At 46.6% G+C, this 18,140-nt stretch overlaps 1 protein-coding gene across 3 annotated transcripts in view; it reads right to left on the reverse strand.

Annotated features, from left to right (window-relative positions):
* Nucleotides 1–1,145: 1,145 nt before the first annotated feature.
* The window catches only part of pnp6 (purine nucleoside phosphorylase 6), an 81,318-nt gene continuing 64,323 nt past the window's right edge, over nucleotides 1,146–18,140 (reverse strand). For all 3 annotated transcript variants that reach the window (XM_043707372.1, XM_043707371.1, XM_043707373.1), the window contains exons 4-6: nucleotides 17,109–17,284; nucleotides 14,606–14,796; nucleotides 1,146–2,445 (exon numbers count right to left, since the gene is read on the reverse strand). In XM_043707372.1, the coding sequence (XP_043563307.1) occupies nucleotides 2,246–2,445; nucleotides 14,606–14,796; nucleotides 17,109–17,284 (567 nt within the window). In that variant the 3' untranslated portion in view covers nucleotides 1,146–2,245. The remainder of the gene's footprint in view (nucleotides 2,446–14,605; nucleotides 14,797–17,108; nucleotides 17,285–18,140) is intronic.

The following is an 18,140-nucleotide window of genomic DNA, read 5'->3' on the forward strand; positions in this document are numbered from 1 at the left end:
AGGACTGTTCTCTGCAGCATTTCAGTGAGCCGAGTTCGTTTCTAATCATTATACCTGTAAAAAAAAAGACGTGATCAGGGTTGAAACAGCACTTTGACATAACATTTCTATCAGGATCTTGAGATCCCCTTTGGATAATCCGATAATTGATATTTGGAATATCGAGGTTCCTCTGTATTTATACCCTGAGCCACATTGCAGAAACATCAAATTGTTTCCACATGGATTCCATATCGGAGTTTACTAAACATTTTTCATATTACAAGTGACTTGTCAGAACTGAGTCATGATGGCCACCCCCCAGGAGGTCAGAGGGAATGTTTTAGGGATATCTTCTAAACATCCCTGTGGTGGTCAAATATCCTCAAGGAGGTCAAACATCTTGAGTAGGTCAAAAATCCTTGAGGAGTTCAAACATCCATGAGGAGGTCAATGTTCCCATTGATTCATGGGAAATCCTGGCCTGTGACCAACCAAAATAGAGAAGATATGAGCATGTTGAGAAACGTTGTTGGGAATACGCATGGGCCATGTGAGGTGTTGCATGGAATGCACAAACCACCAAACAACCAATGTACCTAAGCCTTCAACCACCATCCCCCAAGCACACACACACTCCCACAGACACACACACACAAAAGACACATATACACTGACACTGGCATACGCACAGACACATACACTCATACATATACACAGACACATGCTCATACACAGAGAGACACACATACACTGACACAGACACACACATGCTCACACACAGAGAAACATACACACACACATACACTGACACAAACACACACACTCCCACACTGAGAGACACACATACACTGATACAGACACACACACACACAGGCACACATACACACACACAGGCACACATACACACACACATACACTGACACAGACACACACACACACACACACACACACAGAGGCACACATACATACACATACACAGGCACACACACTCACACAGAGAAACACACATACACCGACACAGACATACACATACACATACACACAGTCTTCACATTTTGTATTGGACTTATCATCATCCTGGAGCCCGTCAAAGCTGAGTGATAGCAATATGCCTCCCTGCCGAGGGTCTGCCTGAGAAAGGAGACACTTCAAACGGCAATGCATCATTTGTAAAAGTGCTTTAAAGAGATAGTTGCAAAAAGTGCGATACAAATGCAAGCTTTTTTCAGTAGAAACACACTTGTCCTTTATCTCCAACAATATGTTAGAAATAAATAATAATTATCTTGCAGACTTATATTAACCTTAGTCTAAAATACATATATTAGAAGCAAGATGGATGTGGAATTGGATAACAGTGGTGATTCAAGATAGATTGGACCAATCAGTATATTACACATTATTGTGTAATCCACAGTCAACAGTCAATGGGACTGAACATTGGGCCAAGGTTATCAGCAGGTGAGCTCAGCAGGGGCAGGTGAGGAGCTTATCAGATGGAGGGGGGATATAAAGAATAAGCAGGGCACAAAGTGGGTAGGTGTGATTAGGGACCAATAGAGTATATGATGGGTAGGTGGATGGGAGAGTAGGTGTATGAGGTGGGAAGAGGATGGGTAGATGGGATTATAATAGTAGGTCGGGGTACTCAACATGATGGGTGAGGTTCGTTACCAACATGGGGTACAATGACTGGATGGGGTAAGTGTCACGTGAGAGGTGGGGTATATCAACTGGAAGTGGTACATTGGCAGGATGGGGATTTTAGCACATTGACTCTTTGGGGCACTGCTGCCTCACAGGGCCAGAGTTCGATTCCAGCCTCGGGCGACTGTCTGTGTGGAGTTTGCACATTCGCCCCGTGTCTGTGTGGGTTTCCTCCAGGTGCTCCGGTTTCCCCCCACAGTCCAAAGATGTGCAGGTCACATGGATTGGACATGCTACATTGCCTGTCAAGTTCAGGGATGTGGAGGTTAGGTGGGTTGGCCAGGGGAAATACAGGGCTTCAGGGACAGAGTGGGAGCAGGGGGGTGGGATGCTCTTTGGAGGGTTGGTGTGGACTTGTTGGGCCAAATGGGGACTGTATGCTTTGGCATGAGCTGGACTGTCTAACACAAGTAGTCTTGTTGTCGATTATCTGGTGTGTACAAGGACGAGAGATTTGACTCTGTATTTTGCATCCTCCTCCACATCCGATCTTACTCCATGTTTAGTAATAATATTATTGCTACAGCGTCCTAGGGATCAGTGGGCCGTGCAACGTTCAGTCTATCTTCGCCACCAGGTGACTGATGAGCCTCTGCAGGGCCTCAGCCCGATCCTTCGAGGTCTGCAGCACTTCCTCGTGGTTGGCTTTCTGCTGGCTGCTGTAGTCTGTCACTACCTTGTTGGTGATGAGCGAGGTGCCAAACACTCGCAATCCGCAGTGACGGGCAAGGATTACCTCGGGCACTGTGCTCATTCCTACAGAGAGAGAGAGAGAGAGAGAAACATATCTTCCACATGAGCGCCTACCGAATCCAGGCTGAACATCAGAACTAGGAGCAGGAGTAGGCCGCCCGGCCCTTCGAGCCTGCTCCACCACTCAATAAGATCATGGCTGACCTCTTCATGGCTTCAGCTCCACTTACCCACCTGCTCATCAAAACTCTTAATTCCTTTACCCCCTGTTCAAAAGTCTATCTATCTTTGCCTTAAAAAAATTCAACGAGGCAGCCTCAACTTCTTCACTCGGCAAGGAGTTCCAGATTCTCAACCTTATGCGTGATGAGGATCCTCCTCATCTCAGTCCTAAATCTGCTCCCTGTTATTACGAGGCTATGCCCCCTAGTTCTATTTTCACCCCCCCCAGTGGAAACAAGCTCCTTACTTCTATCTTATCTATTCCCTTTATAATTTTATATGTTTCTATAAGATTTCCCCCTTAAATTCCAATGAATATAATCCCAGTCTACTCAGTCTCTCCTCATAACCCACCCCCTCAACTCGGGAATCAACCCAGTGAGCCTCCTCTGCACCCCCTCCAGTGCCAGTACATCCTTCCTCAAGTAAGGACACCAAAACTGTACACAGTACTCTCAGGTGTGGCCTCACCAGCACCTTGTACAGCTGTAACATAATCTCCCTGTTTTTAAACTCCATCCCTCTAGCAATGAACGCTGATCTGATTTCTGATCTCCCCCATCTCTCTCTCTCTCTCTCTTTGAGGAGATTTAGACAGCAGCAGCAAGGATAATATCAGAAATGTCAGGCTGTCTGTTATAAGACACCACCACCATGGTAGAGTAGGAAACCATTCAGCCCACTATTCTGGTGTTGGCAATTTGGCACATCTTTCCCAGTTCCTCATAGCCCTTTATCAATGACTTAATCCAATTCCCTTTTGACAGTTCCTATGGAACCTGCTTCCACTCCATTTTCTCAACACCAGCTTGCCTTTGTTAGAGACAAGAAACTTAGCTGTAGCAGTGTGGTGGGTTTGTTGCTTGGATCGGTCCAAACCTGATCTAAGAACCGAGAGGAACATGAGCTTCTGTCCTCCATTTGAGTCTGATTGAGTATTAACGGCCAAGTAAGCCAGTTTCTCATTCGGAGGGAAAGGACGTGCTGGGTCATTGGAATTCTCCAGGGAATTGAAATGGAGGCACCCATAGAAAGGGAAGGGACTGGGGGACAGGACAGATCACTGGAGCCTATCCCACTGACATCCAAGTCCAAACACCAGAAGCCAAGATGACTCAAGTGTTAGGAGGTCTGAGAACCTCTCACCTGGAACTTTTCACATTTGAAACTCAGAGCAAACAGATAGTTTGAATCTATGAAAGCTGCAGACCTGTCATTGGGGAATAAGTCAGTTCAGCTTCTGGAGAGTGCCTTTCTTCGTTTGCAGTGGAGAAAGGCACATTCTGCAGAGCTCTCACTAACATCTGGCCCCCTGGGCCTGTTGAATAAGGTCACGGCTCTGAATGGGTCAACATTCATGTAGCATTGGCTCCACCCATTCTACTGATGCCATGCACACATTGTGGTTGGAGATGTGGAGCTCTACTCTAGCTTTCAGAGGGGGCAGATGTAATTGTACCAACTCACTAAGATCTTAGTGATCATATCTGACCAAACAGGGTGGCGTTTTGGCTCAGTAGTTGGCACTGTTGCCTCCCAGTGCCAAGGACACAGGTTCAATTCCATCCAAAGGTGACAGTCTCTGTGGAGTTCGCACATTCTCACGGCTTCTGTGGTTTCCCACACACTCTGAAGATGTGCAGGCTGGGTGAATTGCCAAGGGATGTGCAGGCCGGGTGGATTAGCCAGGGATGTGCAGGCTGGGTGAATTGTCCAGGGATGTGCTGGCTGGGTGGGTTGCCCAGGGATGTGTAGGCTGAGGGGGTTACCTATGGATGTGCAGGCTGGGTGGATTGTCCAGGGATGTGCTGGCTGGGTGGGTTGCCCAGGGATGTGCTGGCTGGGTGGATTGCCCAGGGATGTGCTAGCTGGGTGGATTGCCCAGGGATGTGCTGGCTGGGTGGGTTGCCCAGGGATGTGCAGGCTGGGTGGGTTGCCCAGGGATGTGCAGGCTGGGTGGGTTGCCCAGGGATGTGCTGGCTGGGTGGATTGTCCAGGGATGTGCTGGCTGGGTGGGTTGCCCAGGGATGTGCTGGCTGGGTGGATTGCCCAGGGATGTGCTGGCTGGGTGGGTTGCCCAGGGATGTGTAGGCTGGGTGGGTTGTCCAGGGATGTGTAGGCTGGGTGGGTTGCCCAGGGATGTGCAGGCTGGGTGGGTTGCCCAGGGATGTGCAGGCTAGGTGGGTTGCCCAGGGATGTGCTGGCTGGGTGGATTGTCCAGGGATGTGCAGGCTGGGTGGGTTGTCCAGGGATGTGCTGGCTGGGTGGATTGATCAGGGATGTGTAGGCTGGGGGGGTTGCCTATGGATGTGCTGGCTGGGTGGGTTGTCCAGGGATGTCTATGGATGTGCTGGCTGGGTGGGTTGTCCAGGGATGTGCAGGCTGGGTGGATTGTCCAGGGATGTGCAGGCTGGGTGGATTGCCCAGGGATGTGCTGGCTGGGTGGGTTGTCCAGGGATGTGCAGGCTGGGTGGATTGTCCAGGGATGTGCAGGCTGGGTGGATTGCCCAGGGATGTGCGGTGGGTTAGTCAGGGATGTGCAGGCTGGGTGGGTTAGCCATGAGAAATGCAGTATGGGAGAGGTGGGTCTGGGGGAGATGCTCTTCAGAGGGTTGGTGTAGACTCGATGGGGTGAGTGGCCTGCTTCCACACTGTGGGGATGCTATGAATATAGTTGTACTTAATGCTATCTTTCAACTAATCTACCTCTTATCTCAGAATAGTGCCTCTTCTTTAGATACTCATTGGCTGTAGACATTCTCGGGTGGTGCATCCTCTAACACTGTTTACGAGGTGGGTTCAACACAAAGCAAAGACAAAGAAGAATCTGTGGCAGTGAACTACCAGAAACGACCCCCACCCCGTTCCACAGACTGGTGCAGGGGGCAAACATCACCAGGAACCAGGAGTGGTCAGGTGGGACCATTTTGCGGCTTTATCTTTTCCACCTCATTTCAGCTTCACTTTTGATCTTTAAGTCTCGAATTCTTACTTTGTAATCAGTGTTTGAAACTTAAGAATGGTTGTGCTTTGATTAAACTGCAGCACTGTGGCTCAGTGGTCAGCACTGCTGCCTCACAGGACCCGGGTTCGATTCCACCCTTGGATTGTGTGGAGTTTGCACGTTCTCCCTGTGTCTGCGTGGGTTTCCTCCGGGTGATCCGGTTTCCTCCCACAGTCTAAAGATGTGCAGGTTAGGTGGATTGGCCATGCTGAATGGCTCAGAGTGTGCAGGGATGTGCAGGCTAGGTGGGTTAGTTATGGGAAATGCAGGGTTATATAAGATAGAGGGGTCTGGGTTGGATGCTCTTTAGTGGGTCAGTGGACTAAATGGCCTGTAGGAATTCCATGATTTTAAGGCAAAATTATGTAACTAGTAGCAGTATTTTCTAACCATTGATTTTGGCCATGTTCCCAAGGATATTATACTCAGCTGTTGCTTTGACTGGTTACTGTTTTACCTCAGACGTTTTCAAAGTTGTTTAAGGAGAGGAATTGGCTGTGTTGCATTAACCTTAATGACCTTTGAACTACACACCAAGGTACTGAGTTGCCTCACACAGGGTTCAATGAAGTGGAGATTGACTGATGGACAATTTACTGGACACTTGAGGGACGCCATCAAGGATGGGGTCAATATCCTGAGTTTTATGAAACGGTAGGTTTTGTCAAGTCAGTGAGAGAAAGTGACTCACAGTTTGCTCAGAGATTTTGTTTTGCTTTGAGAAATTCTGAATGGAACCAGGAATCCTTTGACTTTGCCGGGTTTACAAACAGAGGTCAGTCAGTCGTGCTGAGGCTGTGGGCCGAGTCTCAATATCTCCCTGCAGTAATGGTGGGTTGTTTCATCGGAAGTTCCTTCTTATCACCACGGCAGACAGATCAGAAGTTAAAACTTTGCAATATTTGTGAAAAAGAGCCAAAGCTAATAAAAGGAATGAGCAATGCAGCTCACTTGAGCTTATTCAGGAATCTTTAACTAATGTTGTTTTGAACACTTAGGCACAAAACTTGACACAGCAGAATTGTCAACACCAGTGATAAAGATGGTGTGAGATAATCATTAGAGAAAGGTTGTTTAACTGTTAGAAGATCCACTCTCTCAGTCGAATAGGCACAGAGAAGGACTGAAAACCACCAGACTCAAGGGAGATTAGTCTTGGCAGGAGTCAGACTAACATCCACTATTGAAGGACATAGTCAAAAAGAAGAAATTGCTCGGTTTCAGCCTCTTCCAGAATACTATGAGAAAGAGAGTGTCTGTTGTAATCAGAAAATGATGTGTGGTCCAGAATTGCAACAAGAAAGAGAGTCCATACTTCTACACAGTAGCCTTCCAGGAAGAAATTCAGGAGATTAAGCATCCTCTAGGAAAGCTAACAGAAAAACAACAATATCTAGAAAGCAGGGTATCTGAAAGATAAATGATACTCCAGCAAGAAAATCGTCCACAAATGAGAAGCAGGGTCAACAGTCCTCAGACCAAAGATGTAGATCTTTCTCAGTTTGAAGAGAGTGTTTCTGAGAGAAGTAACGTTCAGTTATGTACTGACCCCAAAAAAACCCCACAAATCCAGTCAGACCAATTCCTGTCCTGTCAGTCTGCTCGTGATCTTCAGCAAAGTAATGGAAGGCAATAGTCCTGTACAACCTCGAGGTACTGCTGTCTGATGTTCAGTTTGGGTTATGCCAGTGCCACTCAGCTCCTGACCTCATTACAGTCCTGGTCCAAACCTGGACAGTAAAGCTAAACTGGTGAGGACTTGCCCGAGTTACAGCAAACATATTTGGCAAAAACTGGAGTCCAGGGTAATCAGGGCAGTGTGGATCCTGTCACTGCTTGGTATCACATCTAACAGAAAGGAAGGTGGTCGTGGTTGTTGGAGGTCAGTCATCTCAGCTCCAAGGACATCTCTGCCAGAATCCCTCAGGCCCAACCACCTTCAGCTGCTTCATCAATGGCCTCTCCTCCATCATAAGGTCTGAAGTAGGCATGTTCGCTGATGATCCCTCACAATGTTCAACCCATTCGCGACTCCTCACATATTGAAGCAATTTGTGTCCACATAGATCAAGATCTGGACAATATCTAGGCTTGGAATGTGTTGCTGGAAAAGTGCAGCAGGTCAGGCAGCATCGTTTCGGGCATAAGCCCTTCTTCAGGGCTTATGCCCGAAACGTCGATTCTCCTGTTCCCTGGATGCTGCCTGACCTGCTGCACTTTTCCAGCAACACATTTCCAGCTCTGATCTCCAGCATCTGCAGTCCTCACTTTCTCCTCAATATCTAGGCTTGGGCTGACAAAGTGACAAGGAACATTCACACCATACAGATGCCAGGCAATGACCATTTTAAACAAGAGAGGATCTAATTTTCAATCCTTAACAGTCAATGGCAAAACCATAACTGTATCTCCCATTGTGTGAGAGTTTACCATTGACCAGAAACTGAACAGACTAGCCATATAAATATTCATGACTACAATTGTGGACTGCGGCTGGGCATTCAGGGGCAGTAATTCATCTTCTCACTTGCCAAAGTTCACCCATCAACAATGCACAATAGCAGCAGTGTGTACCATCTACACGATGCACAGTAGAAATTCACCAAGATTCCTCAGACAGCATCTTCGAAACCCATAACCACTTCCATATACAAAGACAAGGGCAGCAGACATATGAGAATGATACCCTCCAAGTTCCCCTCCAGGCCACTCACCACTCTGACTTGAAAATACATTGCCACTCCTTCACTGTTGCTGGGTCAAAATCCTGGAATTCCCTCCCTGAGGGAATTGTGGATTAACCTATAGCAGGTGGGCTGCAGCGGTTCAAGGAGGCAGCTCACCACCACCTTCTGAAGGGGCAACTAGGGACGGGCAATAAATACTGGGCCCATCCTATGAACAATGTAAACAGCAAGAAGTAAATCATTATATATCCTCCAGGACAGAAAATTAAAGAGTGGTCAAATTGAACTGTTTAATATGATGAAAGGATTGACTGAAACTGGTGGAAAGCCATGAAGAGATTAGTTCAGGGTGATATTGGGATTCATTTATTCCGACTGAAACCTCTTCCACAGAGAGAAAAGCAGCTGATGGGAGGGGTGAATCATAAAGTTCAAAACTGAGAATAGCGTTCAATAAATTTACCAATGATCAGAGAACCCACGTGGGAAGACCGAGCTAAGACAGTAATCAGCTGGGATCAAATGGAATGGCAGAATAAGGTTGTGAGGCTGAATGTCAATAAGCCGTGCTTTCTGTTCCATTATTCCGGATCGAGGATCAAATATTCACAGAGATCTCAAGGAGAAGACTGTACCTCTCTATGGTCTGTGATTTTGGGACTCACCCACAACAGTGATGACCTTTGACTCTCTTACTCTGCCAAACATTGACCTGGTTCCTTTGACACCAGCTAACAAATAGGTTTAAAATTAACAAGTCACCGACAACATTATGGATAAGAAGCATTATTCCTTCACATTCAGGAGCAGGTTTTCAACAAAAGCAGACGATGAGGAACTCCAATCGGGAAGGGATAAATGTCTGGGTCGGATCTGGATTGGAAAATCAGCGCACTGAGTGAGATGACAATGCAGAGACTCCATGTTGCTAGGTTTTTGGACCGCTCGGTGTTTGGATGGTGGACTGGGCCGATATGATTAAGGATTTGTTGAGAAGAGTCTGTAATCTATTAATCTTCCAGCGCAGCAAGAGGCCATTCAGCCCATTGTGCCTTTGAAAACACCCAGCCAACCAGTCCCAACATTACTGCTTCCCCACCCATGGGCCTGCAAATTTGTGAGTTTTCAAAAATCTAATTATCTTTGGAAAATTATGATCAATCTGCTTTCAACAGAGAATTGCAACATCCCTTAGGTTATACTGAATGTGCATAAACTTGACGGGATGAGTTTTTTTTTTGAACATTAACTGCTTTCTCATGTCTTCAAAGTTAGATGCAATCCTCAGGCCAGTTTGACTCATGCTGTGGTTTGTCATAAAGTTTACGCCCTGATCCACTATTCCTCTGGAGCTGACACAAGGTCTGGTACAGCACAAATATTATACTCTTTCATGAGTGATTCTGATTTCATTTTTTTATCTCCTTTGGTCTTTCTCATCCCTTGCCTACGATCACTAATGTAACCAAGCTGTCTTCAGTGGAACCTCACATGTAATAGACTCAGAGAGTGACAGAGCTGTACATCATGGAAACAGACCCTTTGGTCCAACTCATCCATTCTACATTAATCTGGTCCCATCTGCCAGCACTTGGCCCATATCCCTCTCAACCCTTCCTATCCATATACCCATCCAGATGCCTTTCAAATGTTGTGTTTGTACCAGCATCCACCACTTCCTCTGGCAGCTCATTCCATACACGTACCACCCTCTGTGTGAAAAGGATGCCCCTTAGGTCCCTTTTATATCTTTCCCCTCCCACCCTAAACCTATGACCTCGAGTTCTGGACTCCCCTACCCTGGGGAAAAGACCTTAACTATTCACCCTATCCATCCCCCTCATGATTTTGTAAATTTTGTTAGGTGATCCCTCATCCTCCAGTGCTCCAGGGAAACTGACTCCAGCCTTTTCAGCCTCTCCCTATACAGAGGAACCTCCGTTATCTGGCATTTGATTAACCGAGTTTCAGAGTATCCAAACAAAATTGCAAGGTCCTGATACGTGGCCAACTTTGTTATCCAGCATCGATTATCTGGCATTCAATTAACTGGACGGAAAACTCCCTGCCCGTGTCCTTCGGATAATCGAGGTTCCTCTGTAGCTCAAATCCTCCAACCCTGGCAACATCTTTCTAAATCTTTTCTGAACCCTTTCAAGTTTCACAACATCCTTCCGATAGCAGGGAGACCAGAATTGAATGCGGCATCCCAAAAGTGACCTAACTAACGTCCATAGATCCCTCAAAGTTGCCACCCAAGTTGATAGAGTTGTTAAGGAGGCGTATGGTGTGTTGGCTTTCATTAGCAGGGGGATTGAGTTTAAGAGCCATGAGGTTATGCTGCAGCTCTATAAAGCCCTGGTTAGACCACACTTAGAATACTGTGTTCAGTTCTGGTCACCTCATTATAGGAAAGGTGTGGAAGCTTAGAGAGAGTGCAGAGGAAATTTACCTGATGCCGCTTGGACTGGAGGGCATGTCTTATGAAGAAAAATTGAGGGAGCTAGGGCTTTTCTCATTGGAGCGAAGAAGGATGAGAAGGTGACTTGATGGAGACACACAAGATAATGAGAGGCGTAGATAGAGAAAGCCAGAGATGTTTATCTAGGGCAGAAATGTCTATCATGAGGGAACATAACTTTAAGGTGATTGGAGAAAGGTTTAGGGGAGATGTCAGAGGTAGGTTCTTTACTCAGAGAGTGGTGGGTGTGTGGAACGCACTGCCAACAGTGGTAGTAGAATCAGAGACATTAGGGACATTTAAGTGACTCTCGGATAGACACATGGATGATAGTAAGTTGGAGGATATGTAGGTTAGTTTGATCTTAGAGTAGGATAAAAGGCCAGCACAACATCAAGGGTTGAAGCGCCTGTACTGTGCTGTACTGTTCTGTGTTCTATGTTTATTTAGAAAGAGTCTGGAAGGGTATGTGAAGAGGAAGGGTTTAGAGGGATGTGGGCCAAATGCTGGCAAATGGAACTAGATTCATTCGGGATATCTAGTCAGCGTGGACGAGTTGGACCGAAGGGTTATATGGCTCCTATACTCAATATATTGACCAATAAAGGCAAAACATACTAAATGCCTTCTTCACTACCCTGTCTACTTACAACTCTGCTTTCAAGGAGCTACGAACTCGCTCTCCGAGGTATCTTTGTTCGGTAACACTATAACACTATAAGTCCTGCCCTGATTTGCCCTTCCAAAATGCAGCACCTCACATTTATCTAAATCAAACACTATCTGCCACTTTCTTGTTAAGTAGTTGCTCCTAAACTGTGAATGAAGCCAACAGGAACATTAATGGACTGGGTGGTATCCAAGTAGGCCCTGCACATTTGGCATCCAGCCCCCAAACTATCAGCAATGTTTGCCAAAGGTCTGAGGCCTACTCTGCTCCTCATGTTCCCAGTGACTAAGAATGTCAAGTCAGGGATCGATCTGAGAGCAGATTGTCTCATAGTAACCATTAAACCTTGTTTTTATTCAGACTGAGGCGATTGCAGCTGGAATATCTGAAAAAAATACATTAATCATTGAAAGGACAACCTGCTTCCAGAGGCCTGTAATCAAAATGTCCCTCTTTCCTGGAATGGTCCCTTTCACTTGGGGTTCACAGGCCAATCCCAACTCATCAGGAGAGGTCAGATCCTTGTCAATCAGGCACACTCGCTGCCTGAGGCAGTGGGAAGACAGGGCGGTATTAATGGTTATACTGAGATGCTGGCAAACTGTGGAGATGGCTCTGCCAAATTGAGGCCAGGAGAAGCTGCTGATAAAGAGGGGTAGGAGGTAGCACGCATACTAATGACTCTCAGGCCGTCAGGGTTATAAATAAAGGCAAAACACTGTAGCTGTTAGAAACCTGAAACAATTATGGGGAAACGTTGGAGAAGCTCAGCAGGTCTGGTGGCATGTGTGGAGAGAGAAACAGCGTTAGCCTTTTGAATCTGGTAGGTGATTTCTTCAGACTGGTTAAAGGTAGGCTAGGGCTGTTTGTGTGTACGACCTCAGTCCCCAGCCCAGCAACGCTGAGACTTACTGTGGCACCTGTCACTGGTGCAGCAGTGAAACAGGCCATTTGGTCCATCAGATCTCAGGCAGCACTCCAGTCTATCCTCACGTGTTTACTAATGAACCAACTCAGCACAGGGCACAGAACCTTCAGTTTCCTTACTCTGCCTGACACCGTGCCACAGAGTCCACTGGCATCTTCCCACCTTGGGAGCTTGGAGGAAGATTTATCTAGAGATAGTACAGAGGCATAATGACCTGATATTGACCTCTTGAAGGCATACCCACTGGGATGAGCAAGGGAGACCAGGCTGGGAGTAATGCTGATGAAGAGCTTATGCCTGAAACATCAACTCTCCTGCTCCTCAGATGTTGTCTGACCGGCTGTACTTTTCCAGCACCACACTTTTTGACTCTGACCTCCAGCATCTGTGCTCCTCACTTTCTCCCAGTAATGCTGGTGTGCAGTTGATAGGTATGGAGGTGTGTTTGGGTGGGAGGTCTGGGTCGGGGTGTGGTCTTGTATGTGTCTGGTTGGTCAGGGGTCAGTGTAGTTGATGGGTGGGGGGATGGTGGCTGATGCTGTCAGGGGTTGTTACGTGAAACCTGATTGGCAGGGAGTGTGCCTGGGTGCAGTGCCGGAGTAGAGTTGGATTAATGGCGAGGAGTTGGTTTTTCAGACTGGAGGCCACAGGGATTGGTGCTGGGTCCACTTTTGTTTGTTATTTATGTAAATTATTTAGATGAGAATATAGGAGGCATGGTTAGTTGGTTTGCGGATGACACCAACATTGGTGACACAGAGGACAGTGAAGAAGGTTATCTAAGATTACAAAAAGATATTGATCAGTTGGGGCGGCACGGTGGCACAGTGGTTAGCACTGCTGCCTCACAGCGCCAGGGAACCGGGTTTGATTCCTGCCTCAGGCAACTGACTGTGTGGGGTTTGCACGTTCTCCCCGTGTCTGCGTGGGTTTCCCCCGGGTGCTCCGGTTCCCTCCCACAGTCCAAAGATGTGCGGGTCAGGTGAATTGGCCATGCTAAATTGCCCATAGTGTTAGGTGCATTAGTTAGGAATAAATGTAGGGGAATGGGTCTGGGTGGGTTACTCCTTGGAGAGCCAGTGTGAACTTGTTGGGCCGAAGGGCCTGTTTCCATACTGTAGGGAATCTAATCTAAATTGGGTCAATGGGCTGAGGAGTGGCAGATGGAGTTTAATTTGGATAAATAGAAGTATTGTACTTTGATAAAACAAACAAGGGCAGGACTTGTACAATTAAAAGTCGGGCTGTGCGTAGTGCTGTAGAACAAAGAGACCGAGTGGTTAAGGTATATAAATCTTTGAAGTTTGCATCACACACAGATGGTGTGGTTAAGGAGGCATTTAACACACTTGCCTTCATTTGTCAAACCTTTGAGTATAGGAGTTGTGAAGTTGTGTTGAGGGTGTAGAGGATGCTGGTGTGTCCATTACTGTGTCCAGTTCTGGTCTCTCTGTTACAGGAAGCCATGATGTAGAGTTGCCGTGACGGACTGGGGTGGACAAAGTCAGAAGTCACATGACACCAGGTTATAGTCCAGCAGCTTTATTTGGAATCACAAGCTTTCATGGTTCTGCTCCTTCATCAGGTGAAGCAGCAGTGCTCCGAAAGCTTGTGATGTCAAATAAACCTGTCGGAATATAACCTGGTGTCAGGTGACTTCTGACTTTGTGACAGGAAGGATATTAATAAGCTGGAGAGGGTTCAGGAGAGATTTACCAGGTTGTTGCCAGGAAATGGAGGGTTTGAGTTATAAGGAGAGGCTGGATAGGCTGGTATCTTTTTCACTGGAGTGGAGAAGGTTGAGGGATTACCTTATAGAGGTTTAATAAATCATGAGGGGTATAGTTAAGGTGAATGGTAGATGCCTTTTCTCTATAGTGGGGGATTTCAAGACAAGGAGGCATATTTTTCAGGTGAGAGGAGAAAGATTTTAAAAAGTCATGAGCAACAATTTTCTTTTAAACATAGAGAACCGTTCATGTGTGGAATGAAACGCCAGAGGAAGTGGGCACAGTTACAACATTTAAAAGACATTTGGATAAGGACATGAATAGGGAATACTTGGAGGGATATGGGCCAAGCGCAGGCAGGTGGGACTTGCTCAGTCTGGGATTATGGTCAGCATGGGCTGGTTGGACTGAAGGGTCTGTTTCCATGCTGTACAACTCAGGGATTTGGAGGGCTAGACTGCTCCTGGTTCACATAAGAGCTTCTCGTTTTTTTTTTTTGTCAAGTTAGACGAGGATCTCACCGACTGCATCAGCTCCCAGTTTCTTCAGGAAGTGACATTCGGCAATTGTCTCGTACGAGGGGCCGGCCAGCATGCAGTACACGCCGTTCCGGATGAAATCCTGGTAGCCCAGCTCCTGGGCACATTCAAAGGCCATCTGCCGGAGAGTCTTGTCGTAGGCATCTGACATGCACAGGAACCGCACACCAAACCTGCAACAGTAACAGCCAGGAGAGAGGGTCAGTACTGAAAACTCTGCAGGAGGCTCCCAAAACACATCAGACTATCCCTCCCCAATACACTGCAACATTCCAGGAAACTGACTTCAAAATCCTCCTCAAATAACTGGCTCCCAAATTCAGAGGGGTCCCTCAAAAATAGACTTCGTTACCCCCTAAAACTCACTGAGACATTCCCCTAAAAATATATTGATATCAGTCCCCCATTGAAATGTCTGTTGAAAATACACTGAGGCATCCTCCACAATTACACTAAAGATATACTGAAATATCCCCCTAAAATACACCAAGATATTCACTAAGGTACACTGTGATATCCCGGTAATGTGTTCTAGAAGTTTACATGAAGTTTGAAAATGATATACTTTATTGCATAACAGAGAAAGAGAGGTGCCTTGTTGACACTGTGGATTGAGAGTCTTAAGGGTTAATTTTTAAATCTTGACTCCAGTATTTGCCTTCATTCAACAATGAGCTATACAATACACTTTGTACTTTAATTGCAGCCTTAATTCACAGTGTTCACAGTAATCTTCAGCCAGACGTGCCAAGTGGATGATCCATCTTCTAGTGGTCCCCAGCATGAGAGATGCCAGCCTTCAGCCAACTTAATTCACTCCAAGTGATATCAAGAAATGGTTGGAAGTGGTGGATACTGCAAAGGCTAATGGGCCCTGACAACATTCTGGCAACGGTCTTGAAGATTTGTGCCGTTCCCCTCGCCAAGCTGTTCCAGAAAAACCAGAACATTGGCATCTACTTGACAATGTGTAAAATTGCTAAAGTATGTCCTGTACACTAAAAGCAGGACAAATCCCCCACTATTAACATCCTGAGGGGTGACTATTGACCAGAAACTCAACTGGATTCACCAGATAAACACAGCGGCTACAAGGGCAGCTCAGAGGCTAGGAATACTGCAGCAAGTAACTGATCTCCTGACTCCCCAAAGCTTGTCCACCATTCACAAGACAGAACTCAGGAGTGTGAGGGAATAAACCCCACTTGTCTGGTTGGGTGCAGCTCCAACAACACTCAAGAACCATCCAGGACAAAGCAGTCGCTTTATTGGCACCACATCCCCAAACACCCACTCCCTCCACTGCCGACACCCAGGAGCAGCATTTTGTGCTATCTACAAGATGCCCTGCAGAAATCCACCAAAGCTCCTCAGACAGCACCTCCCAAACCCACAATCACCTTCATCGAGAAGGACAACGGCAGCAGAGTTATGGGAACACCACCCCCTGCAAGTTCCCTTCCAAGCTACTCACCACCCTGACTTATATATCATTGTTTCTTCACTGTTGCTGGGTCTAGTCCTGGAATTCCCTCCCTACGGACATTGTGGGTCAACCCACAGCGGTTTCTAAAAGCACCTCACCACTACCTTCTCACGGGCAACTAGGGATGGACAATAAATACAGGCCCAGCCAGCAATGCTTATGTCCCACAAGTGAATCAATAAAGTTAGTGGCTGGATTCATCTGGTCTTCGAACGTTGTCAGTTGCTTCAGCAAAGTGTAAATAGAGACCTTCCTCGGTGCTACCTTAGCTGCACTGAAATTAGCATTGCAAATGGTGTATGGGAGCATTCTGATGAATTGGAAAGAATTCCACGAGGTGTGGAGGGGTTGTTCTCTTTCTCCTCAATTGTTTTCAGTCTCTAGCAGTCGGCTCTTAGTTTGATAAAGGGAAGAACTGATCAGTGAGGAACTGATCAGTTAAGATTTCTACTGTTCTAACTGAAATAAATAGTTTTGAAAAGTGACAGATGGCAGGTCAGCTCAGCTGTGTGGAATGCACATCCTGTGATATGGAGTCTTGGCCACACCACGATGAACACATCTACATGAAGTATCACCGGTTACATAAGCTTTATAGAACTTGAGCGGCAGCTGGAGATGCCGTTGTGTATCCATGGATAGAGAACTACACGAATAACACCTTCAAGGAGACAGTTATATCACAGGTTCAGACTCCATTTGCGCCTCACAAACGCCAGGCAATGGCTACTTCCAGTAAGAGAGATTCTAACCACTGCCCCTTGACACTCAATGGTATCACCATCACTGAATCCTCCACTGACAACATCCTGGGGGTCACCATTGACCAGAAACTCAACTGGACTAGCCAAGTAAATGCAGTGGCAACAAGAGAAGGTGAGTAATATTAGTGAGTAAATTAGATTATATGAAAGAAAATTGTGTGGTGGAGGTGAAGAACTTATTAATAAATGGCTGATTGTGCTCCCTACATAGAATGGATGGTCCTCTCTAACTCACCTCTCCTCATTGCTGCCTCTCAGTGGGTTCAGTCCTGCAAAGCCAGGCAAATTGATATGGTCATTAATGAACATGATATCACCGACATTAAATTCTTCATTCAGGCCTCCCGCAGCATTGGTTACTATCAGAGTCTTGATGCCCATCAGGTGGAAAACACGAATAGGAAAGGTTACCTGTGAACAAACAGTGAAGATAATTATGATCCCAGAATGAGAATCTCTGACCATGCTGTTAAGGGAATGTTCCCCTAGTAATGGAGGAAACTGTTACAATGCTGGCGATGGTGGAGTCTGTTATAGCCCTGGTAAATGCGGAATAGGGTAAAGTCTGGCAATGGTGAAACTTGTTGAAGTTACAATAATGGTGGAATCTATTGGAGTGTATTCAGTGTTGGCAATACACATAGGAGGGACTGGATTAAGGAACAAAGCAGAAAGTGCTGGAGAAACTCAAGCAAGATGTTTCACAGGAGCACCATGATAAGGTTTGACACTGAGTCATTAAGGAGATGCTGGTGAAGTGATCAAAACCTTGGTCAGAGGTCACAAGCCTGACAAATGCCTTTAAAGTGAGATGGAGAGGTCAGGGCCCAGGCAACTGAAAATCATGACTAGCAATGAAATTGGGATCAAAAGGTCGGGTGGTGGTGGGACTGGACTGGGTCACAGAAATAGGCAAGGGCAAGGTCATCTGAGGTTTCAGAAACAAACAAGGTCAATCTTTGTAAAAAGCGCGATGCAGGTCAGAGAGCACGAGGAGAAGGGGGGGGACAGGAGTTGGCATGAAGCCGGATCTGAGCCCCAGAGTTTTCGATGAGCTCACATTTGTGGAGGATGGACAATGCATTGGCATGTGTTAGAGGACTGTGCATTTCCGCCAAACGCTGAGGGACCGGCCAAACTGACATTGTGATATTCTGGGCATGGTGGGGAGTTGGGGGTCATTGTCAATGATCGAGTGGCAGGGGACAGTGATGACAGGGCAGGGGTCAGTGATAAGGGGCTGGGCGTCAGCAATGAGAGGATGGGG

This window comes from Chiloscyllium plagiosum, chromosome 17 (genome assembly GCF_004010195.1).
Source record: "Chiloscyllium plagiosum isolate BGI_BamShark_2017 chromosome 17, ASM401019v2, whole genome shotgun sequence".
In the NCBI taxonomy this organism is placed as follows: Eukaryota; Metazoa; Chordata; class Chondrichthyes; order Orectolobiformes; family Hemiscylliidae; genus Chiloscyllium; species Chiloscyllium plagiosum.